The 21,732-nt window shown below is 41.7% G+C and overlaps 1 protein-coding gene across 1 annotated transcript in view; it reads left to right on the plus strand.

The window, feature by feature from the left end:
- Nucleotides 1-21,732, plus strand: part of map3k10 (mitogen-activated protein kinase kinase kinase 10) — a 46,670-nt gene continuing 24,938 nt past the window's right edge. The window contains exon 1 of the mRNA XM_084951751.1: nucleotides 1-2,844. Within this exon, the coding sequence (XP_084807877.1) occupies nucleotides 1,848-2,844 (997 nt within the window). The 5' untranslated portion in view covers nucleotides 1-1,847. The remainder of the gene's footprint in view (nucleotides 2,845-21,732) is intronic.

The raw sequence follows: 21,732 nt of genomic DNA on the forward strand, positions 1-21,732 counted from the left end.
ACAGACTGCGGTGTCTTACACTCTCCGCCCTGCACAGTGAGCTGCACCCTGATCTGCGCACAGGCGATGGGATCGCGGGCGTGGACCTGTTACCTGCTGCAGCCATCCCTATGATTAGAGAATCGGTGACGGGGGAAGCGTTCGCTTCAGCGTACGTGAACGGCACTCCGGCATATTTGAATGCAAAGTCAGCCCACAGACTGACAGCTCGGAGCTCGAAATATTTTGTCTGTTTGGTGTGTGTGTGTGTGGAGGGGGAAGAGAGAAAAGCCTTTTTGAATATAGTGGAGCTCCAGACAGCTGGCTGAACGCAGACTCCCTGAGCGCTTTGTCAATCTGACGCCAAATTGTGAGGACCTCGATGGGCCCCTTTACTTGGATGTAAACCGTACGCCCATGCGACGATGTCAGTGGATGTTGCTGGCTTCACTTTCCAGGTTAGGTTACAGTAATTGTTTACGTATTAAAATTAAGCCATTTTAAGGCGGAACACGCGAGAGGCACCTGGAGACGCTGCACCATTTTACACACAGGATTTTATTATTGTTATTATTATGATCATTAATATTAGTGGGATACAGATGTGTCTTGATAGAGGAAAAATGGAGACAGTGGATTTGTTCATCTCGTCCTCGGATAGCCTGTAGAGCTGTTATACCGCAATGCCTCCATGCAAACCTCCGCTGACAGCGTTTTCCACCTTATGTGACGGTTTCCGTCTCCGCTGAAGAAGTGGCGGACATTTAAAGCTCACACCTTCCTTACGCCGCTATAGATTCGGCGATCGTGCGCGGTAACAGGGCAACGGGATAATGATAAACGCTGGCATCTCTTTCCCGTCACCAGTGAGGAAGAATTTCTTGTCCAAACCGACGCTCGTCACCATCACCAATGCAGCCCAGCAGAGGCGATTAAACCAGGCCGCTGCACAGAGACGGAGGCGGGTTTGTTATGCTCAGACTTGGCTGGATGCTGAACATGGTGCCACTTTCTCAGCTCTGTATTGACTACCTGTCGCCCAGCCGTCGGCTCATTTCACTAATTGCCCAGCTGTCTTAAAATGGACGAGGCTTTTCTGATGAAGGCTATTCAGGGACACTGAACCGGCTCTTGAGTGGCCATGCGTGTAGGATTTAGCTTGGACCGGCTTGTCTGGATGTAGGGCGCATATCCGCGGATATTCCCAAACACAGAAGAGAAAACAGCCTATATTCATGGAGATGGCAGGCAGTGGAGGTGCATCTATACGGGGCTGGATGAGAAATAATGAGGACCTCTGCGCAGAGGATTTCACTCAGCTCGTACACCCACAGCAGTTTGCCTAAGAGTCTATACAAGGAACATGTCTGGCAACCATCAGAGGTCATTCAGGCAAATAAATCAAAATTCTAACAAAATTATGAGCTCAGATTGTAAATGCTGGATTTTTACTGGATGGATTTAATTCACAGCTTATTAGCTGATCAGGACCTCTGAAGGCATCTCTCTGATTATGCTCCTTCACAGATAAATACGCTCTCCTGAGCCAGCTTCTTCTTCTTCTTCTTCTTCTTTTTTTCACAAGACAGTTTTGAAAACAATCAGTTTTTTGGGGCATGGGGTTAGGATCCATTCTGTTTGACGTAATGTACGTTATCCCTGAATAAACTTGCCTTTGGGAATTCATGTTACTTCCACACTTTGTGCCAACAGCACAGCAGCAGCCGGTGACAGGATTTAGGATTTGGCACAGTTTCAGCAGCGATATGTGGTGATGGGGGAGAGCAGTCGCTACTCTCTGACCCACTGATTCCCCTCACCCCTCCTCCGGTGGTCGAGGGCAGCTCATCTCAGTCAATGGGCCCTGTATGGATTTTGTGCCTGAGTTGTTCGAGGGCAGGCCAACAGTGTCAAACAGCAGTCAGGCTGCCATGAACCCATACGGCAGAGCGAGCAGCACAGCGGCCCCCCTGTCCTGCACCAGCTGTGGGGGCTGTTGCTCACCCCCTCCCCCTTGCCTCATTCCCCCTGGGCCCCCTTCCTCTACTACCTCTTCCTCTTCCATGCCCCCAAACATGACCCCTGCACCACCAATGTTTCCTGCCCCAGTCGTGCAGGTGGAGAATGGTAGCAGCTGGAACTCCTCCACCATCTCCTCCTCTGGCTCCCCAGACTCCCACTCTGGTCATCGAGGTGGGGCAAACAACCCTTACTGGACGGCGGTGTTTGACTATGAGGCCACAGCTGATGAAGAGTTAACCCTGCGGCGTGGGGACCTTCTTGAGGTTCTCTCCAAGGACTCTAAGGTGTCTGGAGACGAGGGCTGGTGGACGGGCAAAATCCAGGACAAGGTGGGTATCTTTCCAAGCAACTATGTCACAAGGGGAGACACTCCCAATTACCAGCAGCTGACTTCAGGAGGACTGGTGGCAGGTGGGGTGGGTGATTGTCCGTTGGAGATTGACTTTTCAGAACTGCTCCTGGAAGAGGTGATAGGAGCTGGTGGATTTGGAAAAGTGTACAAAGGAGTGTGGCGGGGAGAGGAAGTAGCCGTTAAGGCTGCCAGGCAGGACCCAGATGAGGATATCAGTGTCACAGCAGAGAGCGTGCGGCAGGAGGCCAGGCTGTTCTGGATGCTCCGGCACGCCAACATTATCGCGCTCCGTGGAGTCTGCCTGAAGGAGCCCAACTTGTGCTTGGTGATGGAGTATGCTCGAGGGGGGGCTCTAAACCGAGCCTTGGCTGGGAAGAAGGTCCCCCCGAGAGTTTTGGTGAACTGGGCGGTCCAGATTGCAACGGGGATGGACTATCTGCACAACCAGGCGTTCGTACCCATCATCCACAGAGACCTCAAGTCGAGTAATAGTGAGTACTTCAAAGTCTTTTATCTTCTCTGTAATCAAACAAAGACACTAAAACACATTTCAAATGTGTAGTTGTTGGAAAAAAGGTTTTGATGTAATGTACATGTACTGAGACAGAAGAATAGAGCAGAACTCAATGGTGGATAAACACTTTAAATTGTTATGATGTGAGATCAGCAGGAGGAGTTTGCTCAGCTGTTGTGTTATCATGCAGCTCAAGGTGACTGGTTATTTAGATTACGTTGACATTATGATGAGATATTGTTTGCAGTACTGCAACCTTCAAGCTGACCTTTGTGTATGCTGGATGTCACTGAACTTGCAACTAAGAGCTCAGTGAGGATACACACAACCTTACATAGTTCTTCTGTTTAGCTCCTCCGTTTAATATACACACACTTGAGTTATAGGTCAAATCTACTTTAATCTAACACAAAGTCACACAGAATTGCTCATTTATTATTATTATTATTCGAGATGTTTGAAACAGGTGTTCCACTTCATTCAGTTGTAAGTAGTGGCAATAGAGGATTTTAAACAAAAAGCTGACTATATTATCATCAATTTGCCTAAGGTTTTGTTTACTCCCTAAATTTGTATGCATGGCATTTTGGAAGATTCAATTTAGTGAACTAATTACAACTTTACTTTGATAATGACTGACTCAAGGCAAGAATAATGTGATTGATGCAGTCACAATCTATTGATCGCCGTATCAGGGGCATATTATAATACGAACAGCATATGCAGGACTCATCCAGTGTACATCACAGTGTTTTACTAGAGAGGAGAACACATGGCACTTTTTTCTTTTTAAGAGCAAAGACGGGTGAACTAGTCTCTAATCTGAGCAAGCTGTCCATCTCTGCACATGAATATGCAAAAAGTCAAGATTTTTTTTGCTGAAAGCTTTCAGGTTTCCATTTGTTTATATTGACCAGTGGTGTTTGATCATCAGGTCATATAAAGAGCAAAAAAAGAAAAAGAAAGAAAAGCAAGATGGGATTTGCAGAAATACACTGGTTAATAATTAACTACTGTCTGAAGTAGGGCTGGGCGGTATATCGAGTTTTTCAAAAATATCGATATATTTTTATACGAGATATAAGATGTGACAATATCCTTTATATCGATATATACGTTATAATTATAGTTGTGGAGCCATAAGTTTGCCTCTCTTTCGTCCACTTTTGTCTCTACGAAACGTTACTCCGCCTCGCCTCTCCTTCACTGAACACAACTCCCCCTCCTCCCCCATAGCTTCACCTGCAGGCAGCGACAAGATGAACACGGCAAATCTCCGTTAACGAGTTACTGCGCATCGCTCCGTGCGTGGGGCTGGACGGCGTCAACGTGCTAACGAGCTAACCACGCTAACGCCATGCAGGCCACAGGGCTGCACAGCCTAAAATCCTTTCATTTTCTCAAAAGTTGTCAGCGCGCCTTATGTATGAATTCTGGTTGTGCTTGATGACCGCGAACCGATTTTATGTGGAACACAGCGCTCAGCAATCTGTCAAAAAATGTTTTAGTACAACTTTGGTAAGCTACGGAGCTGCACCGCTTGATGGATTGTCGGAGCATTACGGCTACCGAGGAGCCTCGCGGAGTGATACGCACTGTGCTTCAACGTAATATTACCGTATCGTGTGTGTATAAGGACCATAAATGGCACCTGAAGCGGATTTCAAACTCCAGGCTGTCAGTCACGCAGTAGAAGTTGGGAACAGAGCAGCTGTGAAATCTTTGTTATTATGCTCAGCGTCTGTTAGTTTACATTTTGACTGCACAATTGCGAGCTTTTTGTTATGGACAAAAACAACATAGTTTTCTTTTATTTATGGAGCATTATTATTTAATAAATGCTCATAATTTATTTTTGAGTAGTTTTTTTTCATGTACATCTATGCTGTATGTTAATAAAAGTGCCTGTGTGACATCTGGGACACAGCTTTGACTAAGAACTCTCTTTTTGTTCTTACTTTATGGCTTTAAAAAAATATCGAGATATATATCTTATATCGCCATCCAGCTAAAAAATATCGAGATATGAATTTTGGGTCATATCGCCCAGCCCTAGTCTGAAGATGATTATCTGTATGTGCAGGCGATGACCAGAAAGCAGAATTCATGGTCTGAATTAATATATTTTATACATTTTTATTTGGTAGGGATGCTTCCTTTAACATAGTTCCAATACAGAGCATGAGTGTTTATAGCTAGTTCTAATTTCTATTCATTGTCTCTGGATGGAGTTTTGCATCTGCAGTACACAACTATAGTTTTACTGTGATCAATTGTATAAAACCACAATTGGAAAAACCTAACAGATTATCTGGGTTCCTAGACTGTAGAACAATAGACGAGAAGGACTTAGCTTAACATGATGACTGAAATCAGGTGGAAATGGCTAGCTGGTCCAAGCTAAATCAGCCTATCAGGACCTCCAAGTACACACCAAATAATCATAACATTAAAACCATCTACCTAGTAGTGCTGTGCTATACTGCAGATTTCGATATAGATCAGATAATAAGTAAATACAGTTCAGTATTGCTGATATCAATACTGATACTTTTACAGCATAAAGGTAACTTATGTTGGAGATCAGTGTGTGATATTTGGATCGATCTGCCTTGTATCTACTACCTTGTATTGTGTACATTCACCGTTATACACCGGACCTCAGGGGTGTCCTCAGGTGTCTGGCACTGTGACACTGGCAGCAGATTCTTTGGGTCCTGTGGGTTGCACTGTGGCACCAAAATTGACCTGTAGCATCTTCCAGATTCTCAGTGGGATTGAAATTGTAAGACTCAGTGACAGAGATGGTTCCTGAGCACTTTTGTTTTGTGTATGTAGGCTGATGTTGTGGCAGTGTCTAGGTACATGTGTGCTAATGAGAAGATCAATGTTATTCACTTAAATTGTCTTGCGTTTTGTAGCTGCGGCTCATCGTCATACGGAAGCTTGTTTCAGACTCTTGTTTCAGACTCTTACAGATTGTACAGATGGCAAAAATTTGCCATCTTTACAATAAAATGTCAGGTTTGAGTTATTTTTCTCAGACATTTAAGTAACTAAGTCATAACTTGACTTATGTAGGGCAAAAATGTTTCTTTTAGTAGATAAACAAGCTTCCACGTTGTTATCATCAGCAGAAACCAGTAATTTACAGTATTTCAGAAGAGAAGAGAAAGAAACACTTCAGACTGGTGAGAAATAAACACTTGCAGAGCAGCACACGGTGCTGTGCTGCTGTGTTAAATGGTTGTCCCACATTGAATATTGACATGTTTACAGTCTATATGTCAGATTTGTGGTCACAGCTATTGCAGTCAGGGCTGCCCTGTGTGCAATCCTCCGGGGCAAATGAGCCCTCTCCCAGTCACTGCAGAAATGTGATCATAAAGGTGTCATCACTGGATTCCAGTATTTGATGTGAGGTTTTGGGAATGATGACACTAGCGGAGAAACTTAATTGATCCCAGCAGGGAGGCTTTAGTCCTGGTCTCACTTTACCATGTTTTCCCTGCCATCTCTCGCTACACCTCCTACTGCTCCTCATCCTCTTCCTCCTCCTCTATCCTCCCCTCCTCAAGGAGAGCAGTTTTGCTCTGCAACTCACTGAGCTATTTTTGGTCCTTTGTGCTACTTGCTGTTTAAAGACGCAGTTGCAGTTGCTGGTGCATCAAAGAAATAATACACAGCAAGCATCTAAGTGCGTCTGTGTGCAGGTCAGGTACGGAGAGTGTTTATTTATCCCAAGTGACATGAGTCATGGGGGAGGGACAGTACAAATAAGGGTGGAGTATGTAGGATGCTGACTGTAGGCCTTTTAAGCAGGAGAGGTATGAGTAGCAAACACACTCGTTGCTCATGTGCTGCTAATCTTCAGTCCCTGTCTCGGTCTTCATGAGTCTCGTACTTTTCTGCCATACGTCCTCAGTTCCCTCTCTGCCGTCTCCCACCTCCTCTCTGTACGGCTCAGGCAGCAATGATGCGGGAGCTGATGCGTATTGGACGGCAGAGCCCTGGCAACAACGCCATAACGCTGCCTTTCCATGGTGACATGGGCACTGCTTCTGTGCTACTGAGTCATACAGCTGCTAGCCGCTGTCAGCTGCTGGGTAAAATGTCAGTCCCCTAATTTAGTCGATTGTGTGTGCGTGTATGAAAATAGCAGCTGAAGAAATGCAGGAAAATCTCAGGGAGGGAATGTTGGACTCTCTTTTCCCTCCGGAATAATGAATCTTGCCGTAAATGCAGGGTGCTAATCGTTAAGCATGTGATTATATGAGTCATACTCGGACTGGTGGGATGTTTGCATTAGCCTTGTGATGCCCAGAAGGGAAAATCTTGGGAAGAAAGTGAGACAGAGGAGAGAGGTAGCAGGTCAAAAGATTGGGAGGATAAGAGGGTGGAAAAGATCAGGTGGTGAAGAGAAAATAAGCTGGAGTGTGGAGACTGATGGGAAAAAACAAGAGAAGCAGAGCATGGGGGGAAGATAAACAGTGGTTCATCTCAGTTTAGGGTTACACCTCAGCTCATTGTCCAGGTGCGCTGGTCTCAGGTGTCCTCTTCAAACCGCCGACCACTTGGCAGCACCGCGGTTACAGTGCAGCACAGGCCCCCGAGCCTCTCCACCACCTCCCGTTTCCATACTCCCAAAGAGAAAAAAGAAATCATTGTGATCACTTGTGATAGATCAAATCAGTGTTGGAAGCTTTGTGCAAGTTTTCTTTTCTTTTTTCTTTTTTTTACAGCAATATTATTTTTGGCTCAGATGCTTTCTTCTAAATTTATCCTGAGTGTTTGCAGCGGGTGTTTTTAACCTGCTGAGTGTCGCTGTCATTGTGGGCCCACAGCGAGCGGGTGAGTCTGTGTAACCGGGATAATCTGATTACAGTGACCTCCTTAGAGTGATGTCACAGCATGTTTGTGGGTTGGCAGGTCATCGCCCCCGCGGCCATGCCTTACCTGTTTCCTCTAAGTTGCTCAAAGCATAGGGCACCAGTCGCCCTCGCTTGACTCAAATGTAGAATTAAAGGAAGCAGAAAAGATTTAGAGTATCGATATCTGGGCAGCGGTTAGCACTGTCGCTTCACAGCATGAAGGTCCTGGGTTTGAATCCACCATCTGGGCGGGGCCTTCCTGTGTGGAGTCTCTTCTGGTACTCCAGCTTCCTCCCACAGTTTAAGGCATGCAGGTAGTGGGGTTAGGTTAACTGGTGATATTAAATTGACTACGAATGGTTGTCTGTCTCTCCCGTGCTACGCCTGGCGACCTCACCCTAATGCAGCTGGGACAGGCCCCTGGACAAATGGGGAATACAAACAGTCTCAAGATGACCTGGGAAAAAAAGTTTATGATGACATTTTTTCTGAAGCAGAAAATTAGTCGGGGAAATCGAGGCACATTTATCTAATGCAAAAGGATGACCTGCAATTTTAAGGAAACTTTATGCTGGAATGTAAGACAGAAAGAGGAGCCACTCTAGAAATGTTTGAAAATGTCCAATTTTTGGAGAGCTGTTTTGTTTTTGGCTTGTATGGGGCAATGGTTGAAGTGATTTTGCCCCCGTCACCCTGCCTGTGTCTCCTTAGTGACTGGGGCAGTCCTACCACTGCTGAATAAGTATGTAACTGGAGTATTAATGGTTGGTATATAAGCACCAATCCAGTTGTTAATCAGCCTCATTTTTTCCCTTTACTTAAAATAAATGTTAATGTTTGGAGATGGGAGTTGAACCACAGTGATACGGTGACATCACAGGTGATAACCACAAACATCATCACCTCTGATGTCACTGTACAGAGTGTCAGTGATGTACATAAACCATTACTCATGTAGTGGCAGTGGGAGTGAAACAGAAAGCAGCATTAACCCAGCCTCCACTTACTCAGTTAAACTGTAACTTTCAACGAGTCCTCGTAAGTGGACTGTATTAAAAATATAAATTTAATAAATTGATTTAAAAAGACTGAAATTAGCTGGGCCTTAAATATCGTTTGATGAGATGCTGATGACAAAAGTTCGGCTCAAATGATCTGTTAAATTGTGTTTTACTTTGCTTCAGTGCAACCAGTAGTCCAAAACCTTCACAGTGAGTCCAGCTCCACACGTGTTCAGGGAATTGATTCATAAAGGTTTCAGGACTGACATCATTAGGTGATAACCACAATTATCACAAACATCACATTGGTGTTGTTAGTGGTTAACCGTGAACCACTGGGGTGACATCATATCTGATCTTGCACTACTGGTTGCACTGAGGCAAGGTAAAAACACAATTTAACAGATAAATTGACAGATACTTTGAGCTGAGAGTTTTGTAATCAGCAGTTCGTCCAGCTATATTGAAGGTCCAGTTACTTTTCCACCTTTCAACCATCTAATTTCAGTCTATTTTTTAAATCAATGTCCAAAAGATACATTTTTAATATAGTCCACTTACAAAGACTGCTTGAAAGTTATAGTTAACTGAGTAAGTGGACATGTCAATGCTTCTATTTCATTCCCACTGCCACTACACAAGTCTGAGTCATGGTTCATGTACATCACTGACACTCTGTGCATACACAGAAGCAGTGAGTCAGCTGGAGGTAAGACAATACAGGTGAGCAGATCACCTTTCTTTGCACAGCACATATCTGTGCCTGTATCCTGCTCTTACGTACCGTAAATGCTTTGTAGCTTGACTGTGTTACACTGTGGACATTTACAATATTTGTCCTTTGCTTTGAACTCCTGTTTGATAACATTATTAAAAGTCTGTAACGTATAGGTAGCTGGTGGTTTTCTGGCCTCAGATGAAGCTCCTGTAATGTTTAACAATGAATGCAAAGGCTAATACTATAGACACACACATACACAATAAAGACAGAGCACGGTTGACAGTACCTGCTGTTATGGCTGCAGCAGCTTCAAATGGAAGCCATGTTTACACAGTCCACAATCACGTAAATAGCAGGAGACCCTTGTCCCAAAGCTGGCTTGTCGAGTATTCTGCCTGAACTCTGAATATTTAAATTATAAAGCAACATAACAATAATTCATTCAACAGATTTGTTTTTTTGCCTTTTCTTTTTTTTTTTAAATTTGATGTGTTACACTATAGCGGCCATGACATCAATAACAATGCTTGCGCGCAAGTTCTGTAATCGCTACTTAAGATTAGCAAGCTGAGATATGGCATATAGCTGCCGTCATTGAAAAGCCTGTCTGGCTGTGTGTGAGAACCAAAGAGCGGGTCTGTTGAGGAAAGGATTAGAGCGGTGGCCAGTGTGGGCTGCTAATCCCCCAGAGAGACAGAGCAGAGGCCGAGGCTGTGACTAACTGGGCTAGTGCGAGCCAGCGATGCTAGGAACTGGGCACAAAACTGTTATCGTACCACAGCCTTCGAGGCTGATGTGTGGAAGTGCACCCACAGCCACTTCGTTAGGTACAACTGTTCAACTGCACAATAAAGTATCCGACCGGTCAATCATATGGTGGCAACTCGGTGTATTGAGGCATAGAGAGGTTACAGGAGAATAGCTAGCCGGCTTTGAGCTGAGAGGAAAACAACACCAGCCTAAATAATAATTCATTATAACAAAAGTATGCAGAAGAGACTCTCTGTGTTAAACCTTGAAGCAGATGGACTACAGGAGCAGAAGACCACACCGGGTGCCACTCTTGTTAGCTAAGAGCTGGAAACTGAGGCTACAATTCACATGGACAGCAGAAGATTGGAAAGACTGTCTTTTCCTAAAGTCTTTACTTTTGCTGTAACATTTGGATGGCACAGTGACAATTTGGCGTAAACTACATTAAAGCATGGATCCCTCCTGCCTCGTATCAGCGATTCAGGCTGCTGCTGGTGATGTAACGGTGTGGAGCATACTTTCTAGACACGTTATGGGCACCTTTGTATCTACTGCAACAATACTCAGATTACCGTAGTACCAAAATCTCTGAGGACTGTTTCCAGCACCTTGATGAGTCCATGCTGTGAAGAAAAGCCAAGCCAAAAGCTTCAGCTTAACTTTCAGTTATTAAGAGATTAGTTGATATTTGCACACTAACTGCCCGGTGAAGCTCGCAGACAGTGTGGACAATTGTTTTTTTTGTTTTTTTTAATGTGTTTGTTTGACTGTCGGAGTATTGCATTTGGTCTTCTTACTGTATCATCAGGGTGGTTACCACCTATGAAAAGTAAAGTCCATATCAGAGGTTTTCAAACTATCAGGGAGGTTCAGAGTGAGGTAAAGATACTGTGTTAGGTACATGCAAAGCAATGGGGAGTTAGTTTACATGTTTTAACTTCTGTGTATAATTATGATGTTAAATACTGTGTAAATAGATAACATGAGATGTGCTTACCTTTCAAATTAGGCCACATAATAATTTTATGTGTCACATATGAAAATATTAAACCAATAGCACCAATAGCAGCTTTCAATGTATGACTTTATAAAGATGACAGCTAGTACAGATGATTTTTAATGTTTGTGTTATTAATATTTTATTAATTGAAATATTTCAGCACTGAATTAAAATGCAAACAGCCGGAGGACACCTTCTACCTGATGACTTGTGACTTATGATAACATGGCATTAACCAAGGTTTAGATTTTAAAGACCAGTTCCAATTTTACAGCTATAGTTTAGGTCAAGGATAATATTCGTGATACAGGTATAATGGCTTCATGACAGCTAATGTAAAAAAAAAGGTCTTTAAAGAGAATCCACTATGTTCCTTTATGAAACAATGAGATCTGTGTATTTGCACCTAATTCCTGTGACTGCTGTAGACAAACAGTTTAAGTCATTTGTTTTCCTGTTTGCTCTCTGTGATGTCATGTAGAACTGTTATCCTTAATGTGGTCATCTTGTTCACACAACTCTGGCAGCGAGCACAGAAGCCCCACCCACCTACTGTTCAAACCTTCTGTTAGTGAGTGGCAGCCAATCAGAAAATAGTGAAGGAACATTAAAAAGCTAAACAGGTTTATTATGAACGGTAAATCATTTAAAGCTACTCTAATGGAGTCGGAACCATCAGAATATATCCTCTTAAAGTTGGAAAATTAGGTCTCCTATGTCAAGTTTATGACAGATTAAGGATCCTGGGCCTCATTTTAGGGTTTAACAGCAAATCAGAATATTAAGATTTTTTTTTCTTGGAAAATCATGCAACCCTTCGAGCAACAGCTTTGGTAGCCCTGATCGGTGTCAGCTGATCTTAATCTTAGGCTACTCAACGTTTGGGTTTGACAGCCTACCTGAGAGGCGAAAGTCAGGGCAAAATAAGTCAATAATTTGGTTTGTGTGAGGCAACTATTTAGTCTGAATTTTTGTGTTACATTTAAGATGTTGGAATAAATTATGCGACTAGATTAGGCTGTGTTTTAAATTCCGCATGTCTCCAAGCTCGGTGCATGTACAGGGAGTATGTAGGCCTGTGTGTGTATGGAGGTCGGGCTGCAGGACAAAAACTCACACTTGTGCTATCACACATGTACACACTTATGTACATGCTACAGCACAGCAACAATGACCCCATTCTCACACAGCAGTCCAAGACAGAGCAAGAGCAGAGCTCACAAAGGCAGGAGTCACTGCAGCGGGAACGGGGGGCGAAGGATGGGCGATGCTGGCAGTGAGGGTCGACTGTAGGCTGTGAATAGAGAGATGGATGGAAGCAAGGCAGGATGGGTAGGAGAACAGAGCAGGAATGCAGTGATTGTAGAGAAACCCCTGCAGGCTCGGCAGGGAATGGGAATAGATAGATGGATGGGGGAGGAAGGGACAGGCCAGTTTGAGAGGAGGTCAGACCAGTTTTCTTTCCCTCAGTAAGGGAGATACAGATTATGGCTTACATCGCTGCTGCACTGAAGGCTGCAGTTCTTTTCGATCTGTGTCCATATATATGTAGGCCTCATTATACTGATAGACTTGGAGTCAAATGAGCAAATTGTATAACACATGCAGGTTTGTTAAAAAGTGAAATCATAATAATGGCACTTACATTTTCCCTAATTTTGCTGTGTAACACAGCAGCCACCTAGCAGCTGAAAATCGGTTGTTCAGCAACGTCTCCAGACTGAAATGCAGACATAAATCAGAGCCTGATCGCTGTGTGTCCCTGACAGCTTTATCTTTAGTTCTCCCAGCTGTGAGAAAATTGGATGTTGCTTTAGATTAGCTGTTTAGTTTTGATAACCATGTTGGCTGTTTTGTACAAACCTGTTTTTATCATCTGCAGAATATTACCCGTCTTAAATTTACTGTTTACTCTCATTGTCAAATGGAAATAATTAAATATGCTTTTTATAATTCATTATTCCTCTGGCAGAGCAAATCATCTCTGGATTGCTTAGAAATCATCCAGGAGTTAGCTTCTTCTCCCCAGAAAGATCTTCCTCTGAAAGATCTTTTGTGATAACCATTCTGTCCTCCTTACATAGGTCTGTTTCAATCCCTATATTGGTGAACTACTAGATCCAGGTCATCTGAAGGCAGATGATCAGTGCTTTTAGATCCAGGTCGAGGAGAAAAGGAGACTATGCTCTTGAGGTTGTCTCCCCAAGTTGTGGAACTAGGCTTAAAATCAGACACTGTTGCTACCTTTATGAAAGAAACATACCTGTGCAAGTTTTCATTGCTAGAGTTTTTTAAAAAGCAATGCTCGAATTAAATACAGATTTTAAGTTGCATAATCTGCAACAGTGTGTTTACTTCATTGTTAATTTTGGCATCAAATTAGTTAAAAACCCTCATATGTTTTGGGGGCTGCTTTGTCCGACGATGTCTCATTGATATCAAACCTACAATAGATAATTTTTGCAGCTTTGGTGAGCCTAAACGGCATTACTGCAGGCTTTACTGTTTTGCTTGTAACCTAGCAACCTCTATCAACACGTCACATGAAGCGATGAACACACTACCTAGAGGCATCATTATAAATTCAGTCTTTCATTGCCACATCCAGTCCTCTTTACGTACTACTTTACAAACAGCAGGGTGGAAGGAGGATCCACGAATGTGCTCGTTGTTTGCAATCATGGTCCCTCCGTGGATCCTTCCTCTTTTCTGTGCTAACCTTATGGTCATAGTAGTTCTATTTTTCTGACAGATCAGTGTGTGTGGTTGTTTCTGGTTTATTTTTAGATCACAAATCATTTTTGTGCTGTTTTGTACTGTAAAATACTACGCAAAATCCTGACATTGCCACTTTAAACTCCAACGGCACAGTTGAGTAGTAGGCTAAGGTCATAAGAAAAAAGTAGGCTGGATAACAGGCCTCCAGGTTTTGTTGCTTACTGATCAGTAGAAATAATTAAGTCCCTTCAATCCTGAAGCTCTCTCCATCGTGTGAATGCTTGTCCCAGGCTAACGCCTGTTTTGTCCCGTCTTCTCTCACGCTCTCTGTTAGGACAAATCCAAAAGAAGCTCTTTCTTCTTTTGGATGGATACATTTACAAAGTTGTTTGTATATCTTTCATGTCAGCCAATTTAAAGATATCTACCAGTAACAGACAACTTTCGAGCAATATGAGCATTAGATCATCTGAAATGCGGATGTGGTGTCATTTTTCTGTGGTTGTTAAAAAGAAAAAACACAACAAACTTTAAAGTAAAAAGTCAAAATGCCTCTTTTAAGCAACTCCGAAGCTCACAAAAAATGTGAATTAAAAAAAAAAAGAGGTTTTTGTGTGAGCTTTCTCAGCATCAGGGAGCTGTAAACTTATTTTATACTCTCAGAGGTTTCCTGACAGCTACAGCAGCGATATTGATTTCTCCACTCACAGAAGCCTCAGTGGACTCTCCAGACATGATGTAAAGTGAAGAGGCTGATTTAAGTTGTTCTTCTAACCTCTTTTTCGTTTTCTGATATTGCCTACAAGCTTCTTCAGATAAGTCTCCTCCAGCATTATTGTGTCTTTGAAGTAAATTCTTTAGTTTTTTTAGGGAGACCGCTTCATTGAGCATTTAACCACTCATATTTAAAAAAAAATGCTTATTTGGATACAAATGATTTTATAACCTGCAGTTTATTAACTTGGCAGTTTACCTTTGCTAAAGACTCACTGGAAATTGAGAAACCCAAGAGTTATAGTGCCAACCGTATATTTGTATATATATATCACTGTGAAATTTTTAATTGTAAAGATGTTTACTATCATGGTTTTTAAGAGGAACTGCTCTTCTGGTGTGACCTAAATAATGGAAGGCTTTGGTTATATTGTAACTATATTGTAATTTTTCACTTCTAATCACTACATTCTGATGTTTTTCAGTGAATTACGGCTAATTCATAAACTCCAGTTTGTTCATGTAAATGGTGACTCTTCGTCACAAACTTACGGATAATTATGGAGTTCCACAGGGTTCTGTGCTGGCACCAATTCTACTAGCATTATAGACGCTTCCCTTAGACAGGAATATTAGAAAGCATAACATACATTTTCATTGCTATGCAGATGACAACTAGCTTTATCTATCCATGAAGCCAGAGGACAAATTAGTTAAACTGCAGGAACGTCTTAAAGACATAAAGACCCAGACCTAATTTCCTGATTCTAAATTTAGCCCTAAAAACCTTAGAAACATGATGTCTAACCAGATACTTGGTATTACCATGGCTTCGAATAACAGTGTGAGGGATCTGGGAGTCATTTGATCAGAATATTGTGAAGTCACAACTTCTTTACATTTTGGTGTTAAAATGTGCAGAAATAGATACTTAAGACTTAAAACTGTTACTGGTCGTATTTGGGGAAAAAATGTTACAACTAATGATTATAATATTTGTCCTATACACAGAATCGGTATGGTTATAATTGTAATGAGCATTCCTGTATAAAATATATTGAGGTGATGAATAACTCCATTTGGTCATTTTAGCTGCTGAACTAGCTTGGCTGCTTGAGAGTTAAATTGCTAAATTATTTAAATTGCTGAATTCAAGGTCAGAGGTCAGGTTTCTGAAAATCTTTTTAGTGGGATAACTCAAGAATGTGGTGACGTATGATTTACTAGGAGGCTGAGGGGTAGCATTGACAGTCGCCAGTATTTTTAATGACTTACATTTACGTCCCACATAACCATTGTACTAACAAAGCACTAACACTAATAAGGTGTTTAGTGATATGTATGTGTTGTGATCGCCCAGAAAAGTACAATTAAACTTAGTTCCCTTCATTAGCAATTTAAATCTGTTAGTCATAAACACAAAGCTGTTTGATTACCAGAACATTTTATTCAAACAGAATGGGAACATCCTGACTTTTAAACAAAATCAGCTTTTATCCAGTGTTATTGTATTTTTCTTACATTTAATTCACACCATCAAGAATTCTGGATATACTGTTACTGGATATTTATCATACATCTATGCATGTTAATAAGTACTCAGTCTAATGGTTAATTATTCTGATGAATGGCTTACAAAGTTTTCAGAATAGTTTGGTGAGAGGTAGGAGATCTGTAGTTGCAGTAGTAAAAGCGTGCCACACTGTGGATTATTGGAAGGACTTTGGACTTGTTCACATCTCGCCGACACTGTGTGAACTCAACCACGCTGCTAAAACACGTTTATATCACTTCGCTGTCAGAAGGACATGGCGCTGAGCCTCAGTCTGTCTCTATGAGTGAGAGACAAAGGGAGAGCTGCAGTGAAACTGCTAAATTGAATCCATCAGTGCCTGCACGATTACAAATGATGCACCCGCTCGTCACGATTGCTTTCTCCACTGATCAATAAAACTCTGATTTCCAGCCGGTTAACAGTTATGACTCCCTCCTTCACTGACACACATTTACACGTCCCCAAGCTGTATGATGGTGTACATAATGCACTGCATAATGTAGCTGAGTAACAGGTTCACTCAAATTCAGGGATTCTGCTGAATTTGAGTTTAAAAATGATAAAGAATGCAACTTCTACAAACAAATGTACACAGTGGATTGCTCCACCATACATTAAAGACACATGGATTTCAGCGGACAAAGTCATAAAGATTTACACTGGCACGTCCTGGGCTGTTTAGTGGTCGTTGAGTTGGCTGTTAGAGAGTCATTGTTGTTTGCCAGCAGCCTGGCACGGAGAGTGGGGAGTCGGGCTAAGCAGAGAAGGCGCTGGGTGTCCCTTCCGAGCCGAAGGTCCTTCACCCACTTTCATAGCAGAGTCATGTGAAGGACACTTCAGTGAGACGGCAGACAACACGCTGCGTGTTTGGAGCGAAGAGCTGAGACTCAGTGCGAGCATGTAATGTTTTATTCAACGTTTACATTCACTGCTGGAGAGATTCAATATTTTTCTGTGTGATACATGTTGGATGATTCCAAAACAAACCACTGAGTACTCAGGTCCATCCATAACTCATGAAACTAAACATAAATGTAACAGATGATGTGCACAGTTAGCAGCTTTTCAATATTTAAAGGTGATCCATGTGAGACAACTTTAACTTCACTTTTCCATTGTCAGCTATCTGTTCGTACACAAAAAAAGATGTTTAACTTGAGGAATAGTTGATAGGATTTTAACTGCTTTGAATAAAACACATTTGGATTGGATTGAGGTTAATTTCAGTTAATCATATACTTTTACTGATTTTTCTTTAGTTTAACACTAATCACTTCCCAGAGTTGGTCAACTGTCTCAATTCTTTATCTATAACCATTTGCTTACTGTGTCAGCCATTAATTCATTCATTATTTTTAGTGATTATTCTTTTTAAGACCTGCTTATTATGTTGTAGGACCAGCTTCAATTGTTTCTCTATTAAGTTCAGTTAACAGTTAACAATTAACAGTTTTAATTGTTTATCCATACTGTTAGCTATCAGCTTTAGCTATGTCTTTTATATCATTAGCTAACAATTTGAACCATTTTCAGCAATTTTTTTTCTTTTCTTTTCAACAGTTTTTATATATTGTCAGCTAGCGATTTCCCCTTTTACCTTTAGCTATTTTTCTGTATAATTTTGACTTTCTATTTTAACTGTTGAGCCACTTTATTAAGCTGTTTAGCTGTTCAGTGTTTTTTTTTAATTTTTTTTTTTTAGCAGTTTTAAGTATAGATCCATTACTTGAATTAGCAGTTTTTAACTGTTTATCTATATTGTTAGCTAGTTGACAATGCTACCTTTAGCTTACAGTTTTCAATTAGCATCCATATCTTAAGCTAACATTTTCTAGGTATTTATTAATACTTTTTGTTTGGAATTTACAGTGTTATCCCTTTTTTCAGTTGATTTATTTTATACTTTAAACAGTTAACAGTTATTATTTTCCAATGTTTCTAACTTGCCACTAATTTTTTTTTTAGCTAGCTATAGGGTTGCTAACTTTCCCATTTTAGCTGGGACATGCCATTATAAAGAGCAAAATTTGCTTGTTCCTTATCATTGTTTCTTTATCATTATTTGCAATGTCACATACAGAGCATATTTACACTATGTCCAGCTGGTTGTGCATTATGCTTCTGGCACACCAGAGTGTCCCTTATTTGATAGTTAAAAGTTGGCAACCCTAGCTAGCTATATCCACAATGTTTTGTTTTTGTCTTCTTAGTTTTGATCCTTATTTTCTGCTTATCTGTTACTTTAAGTTAACTGCTATCAAACCTTTTCAGGTCCAGTTAATTCTTTGTCACTGCAGAATGGCTATGACTTGTTTGTAATAACTGTGTTAGGGGAAAGAAATGCTAATTGTTTGCATCTAATGTCAGTAAAATGTTGCTTTTTAACTAAACAACTGTGAAAGCTAAACCTTGTCATGAGTTAGAAAAGCTCAAATCTCTCAGTGTATATTCCTGTGCTGCAAGTACGACCATTTTCATATCATACACACTCAAAGATGCAAACACACACATACATAGACTCCATGCACAAAAAAGCCACCTCATTTAATACCTCCATCTCTTCTGAGAGAGAGGCTGCCTGGTCACACAAATCTGGCAGCTACGTTTGTGTGCAGACAAAGTGAATAGCTGCAGGGTGAAACTGTGACACTGTGTGGCTCAGGATTGGAGCCTCGATGGCCTGTGGTGGTACAAGTGGAGCCAAGCTGGGGTATCGATGACATGGGAGCATACTCACTACAACCTCCGTATCAAAGCACTGGGGAATGGAAAGAGACCCAGGGATTCGATGCGCATCTGCTGTGCTGTTGCAACAGTTTTTAGTTAGACTAACAGGCAGAAATCATTTCCACACTGTCTCATGAAGCTTTTTTTTCCTTATTAAGATAACTAATCTGGGGTTTTATTTACGTATATATTGTAGGGCATGCTGGGAAAGATGTGCATCTTCTTATGGTTCAAATCTCTTGAGAGGTGAGAGATGTGAGAAGCCAAAAAAAACCCTTAAAAAAAATGGAGAGACCTATCGAGGTACAAAGACATGTGGTATGTGCTGCCAGGATAATGACAAAAGCATTCCCTCCAGTCATCTCTCTTTACCTTTAGTAGCCCTCATCTTTTCATCCACTCCTTTCCCTCTCTGTCATAGTGCTTGTGCCTTTTCTCCCCTCCATCTCTCCTTCACTCTCCTCCTTTGCCCTCATTTCTGCAGCTTTGTTCCACCCTACCCCCCTGCCCCATTCCTCATCTTAAACCATAACCATGACCCCCCCCCCCCCCCCCCCCCTGCTTCCTCATATTCTTACGCCCCCTCCACCCATTACTCTGCACGCACACAGTCTATTTCTCTCTGTTTTTGACTCCCTCTCCACCCTCTTCTTCCATTTCTTCTCCCCGGCGTGCTGCGATCGTAGCCAGGCTGGCGACAGCTGCAAAAGCAGAGAGTAGAGTGGTAGGCACCAGCAGTAGGGGAGGGAAGAGGGCTGGAGCTGTGGGGAAAAGAAGTGATGTGAAGATGAAGACGAGGGGGCGGTTACTTCTTCGTTGGTGAGGTTTTGATCTTGTGGAAATGAAGATGAAACAGGGTGGGTCTGCAGGCGGGGGCGGGGAAGTGGCTTCTCAGTAATCCCATGGGCACGTACTTCGTCTGCGTTGATGCACATCAGCCTGCTGCTGTGTTGGTGTATATATATATATTTTTTTCATGCCGATGTGCTGAGGCAGGCGGCGGGGAGGGTGCTCAGGTGTTACCGGAGTGACAACAAAAACTGCACTTGCAGGAGGATGAGGAGGTAGATGAAGGTGGTTGGAGATGTGCATCGGGGTGCTGACTAGGCGACACAGAAGCAGCTGTTATCAAGTGCATGATACACCTGGTCTGCAGGGGAGAGGGAGAAGGGGCTGTAAAATGAGTCTGATAAGGGAAAAGGAAAAAAGAAATAACTCGATGAAGGATGGTCTTTGTTATTTGGCTGTACCTAAATGGATCTCATATAATAAAATTCAACAATGTCACAACTGTGTGGCTCACATCTGACTAAATATTTAACCCCAAAGGCCCATTTTGGACATGAAAACAACATGAATTAAAATTTACAAACATTTTGTCAAGATAAAAACAACACTGAGAACTAAGCCAGCAGCTTTGTGAGACTGTATACAAAAGAGGGACGCAGCCCATCGACTGCTAGTTTCTGGAATTTTGGTTGTTCCTATCCTATTTTATTCATTGATTATTCTTTTTCCCTTTAAGCCAGGCATGATCATATTTGGAAGAGCAGTTGAAGGTTATCGGGTGAGGCTATTGCTAGCTTGGGTGGCGAGATGTGTGATATTAACTGGGATGCTAATTTTGGCTTAAAACAAAATATAAATTTTGGAAAAGCTGATCTGCTGACTACTTAGTGTGTTTGACTCCAGCCAGTGTTGTCACTCAGAGTCCCATTTTGTCCCATTTAATTTGTTGGGATTTGGTTATCTTACAGTTTTTATTTGAGTAAAGAGGTTTAATCAGTACTTTAGCTTTTACCGGAGTATTTTCTAACTAAGCAAGTGTCTGTATTTCTACTTCAGTGACAAATGCTGTAAGTTGGGGATTTAAAATGAGCGTATATGAAGACTAACTTGCGTTTGTATCCTGCCTCTAGTGGCAGCTTTTGAAACTGCACCATCCATGTTAGCATCTGTTCGTGGCTTGATTTAGACTCATTGCTTTGAAGTAAATGCAGACATCAGACTGTTAACAAATTAGGTTTGTGTTAGATTAGACATTTTTTAAACAAGTGTCTGGGAATGAAAGAAAATGCAATGAAACCGCCTTAAGAAAACCTAACCAATATATACAAAAAAGGATTAAAATAAAAAACTAAATGAAATAAAATTATCAATTAAATAAAATTCCACGTGCTGCTTGGCTGAAACAAAAATTAGAGATCAGGGCTTGAGAGAGATAAAATGGTATCTTTGAGGAAAATGTGCCCAGTATCTCCTTTTGAATCCACCCTGAGTATCTGGTTTACACATATATAAGTTTTCTGTTTGTATAATAAATAACATCTACAGATACTGAATATTTAATACAAAAAAACCAGACAGGATTGGTGGCGTTTAACTTTTAGTTTTGCACTTGATGATGGTGCTCCAAGGCCACAGTCAGTAGGCATTTATAGTTTGGGGTAATCCATAATAAACATGAAGATTAGATTAAAATTTTAACCATTTATCACCGTTTTACAGTCAAAATGATTTACTTGGCGGCTAGAAATGTCACACTATAATGGCTACGCACCTTCATGAATATGATGCTGCCCAGATTAGGAGATAATGTGCTGAATTTAAAGGAGCATCGTACTAATCACTACTTGGCTTCCAGGGAGGGGGTCGTAGTTTCCTGATGGTTCTCCTCATGGTTGATTTTCATGTGGTGTAGTTTCCTTTAAACCGACGAGGACGACGGTAAAAATGGATCCTCATAGGAGCGTCAGGGTGTTCATACCCCAGTCACCTTTTCTTTCCCAACGTCACTACTCTGGT

This window comes from Perissodus microlepis, chromosome 14 (genome assembly GCF_051167445.1).
Source record: "Perissodus microlepis isolate ML-2025 ecotype Zambia chromosome 14, ASM5116744v1, whole genome shotgun sequence".
In the NCBI taxonomy this organism is placed as follows: domain Eukaryota; kingdom Metazoa; phylum Chordata; class Actinopteri; order Cichliformes; family Cichlidae; genus Perissodus; species Perissodus microlepis.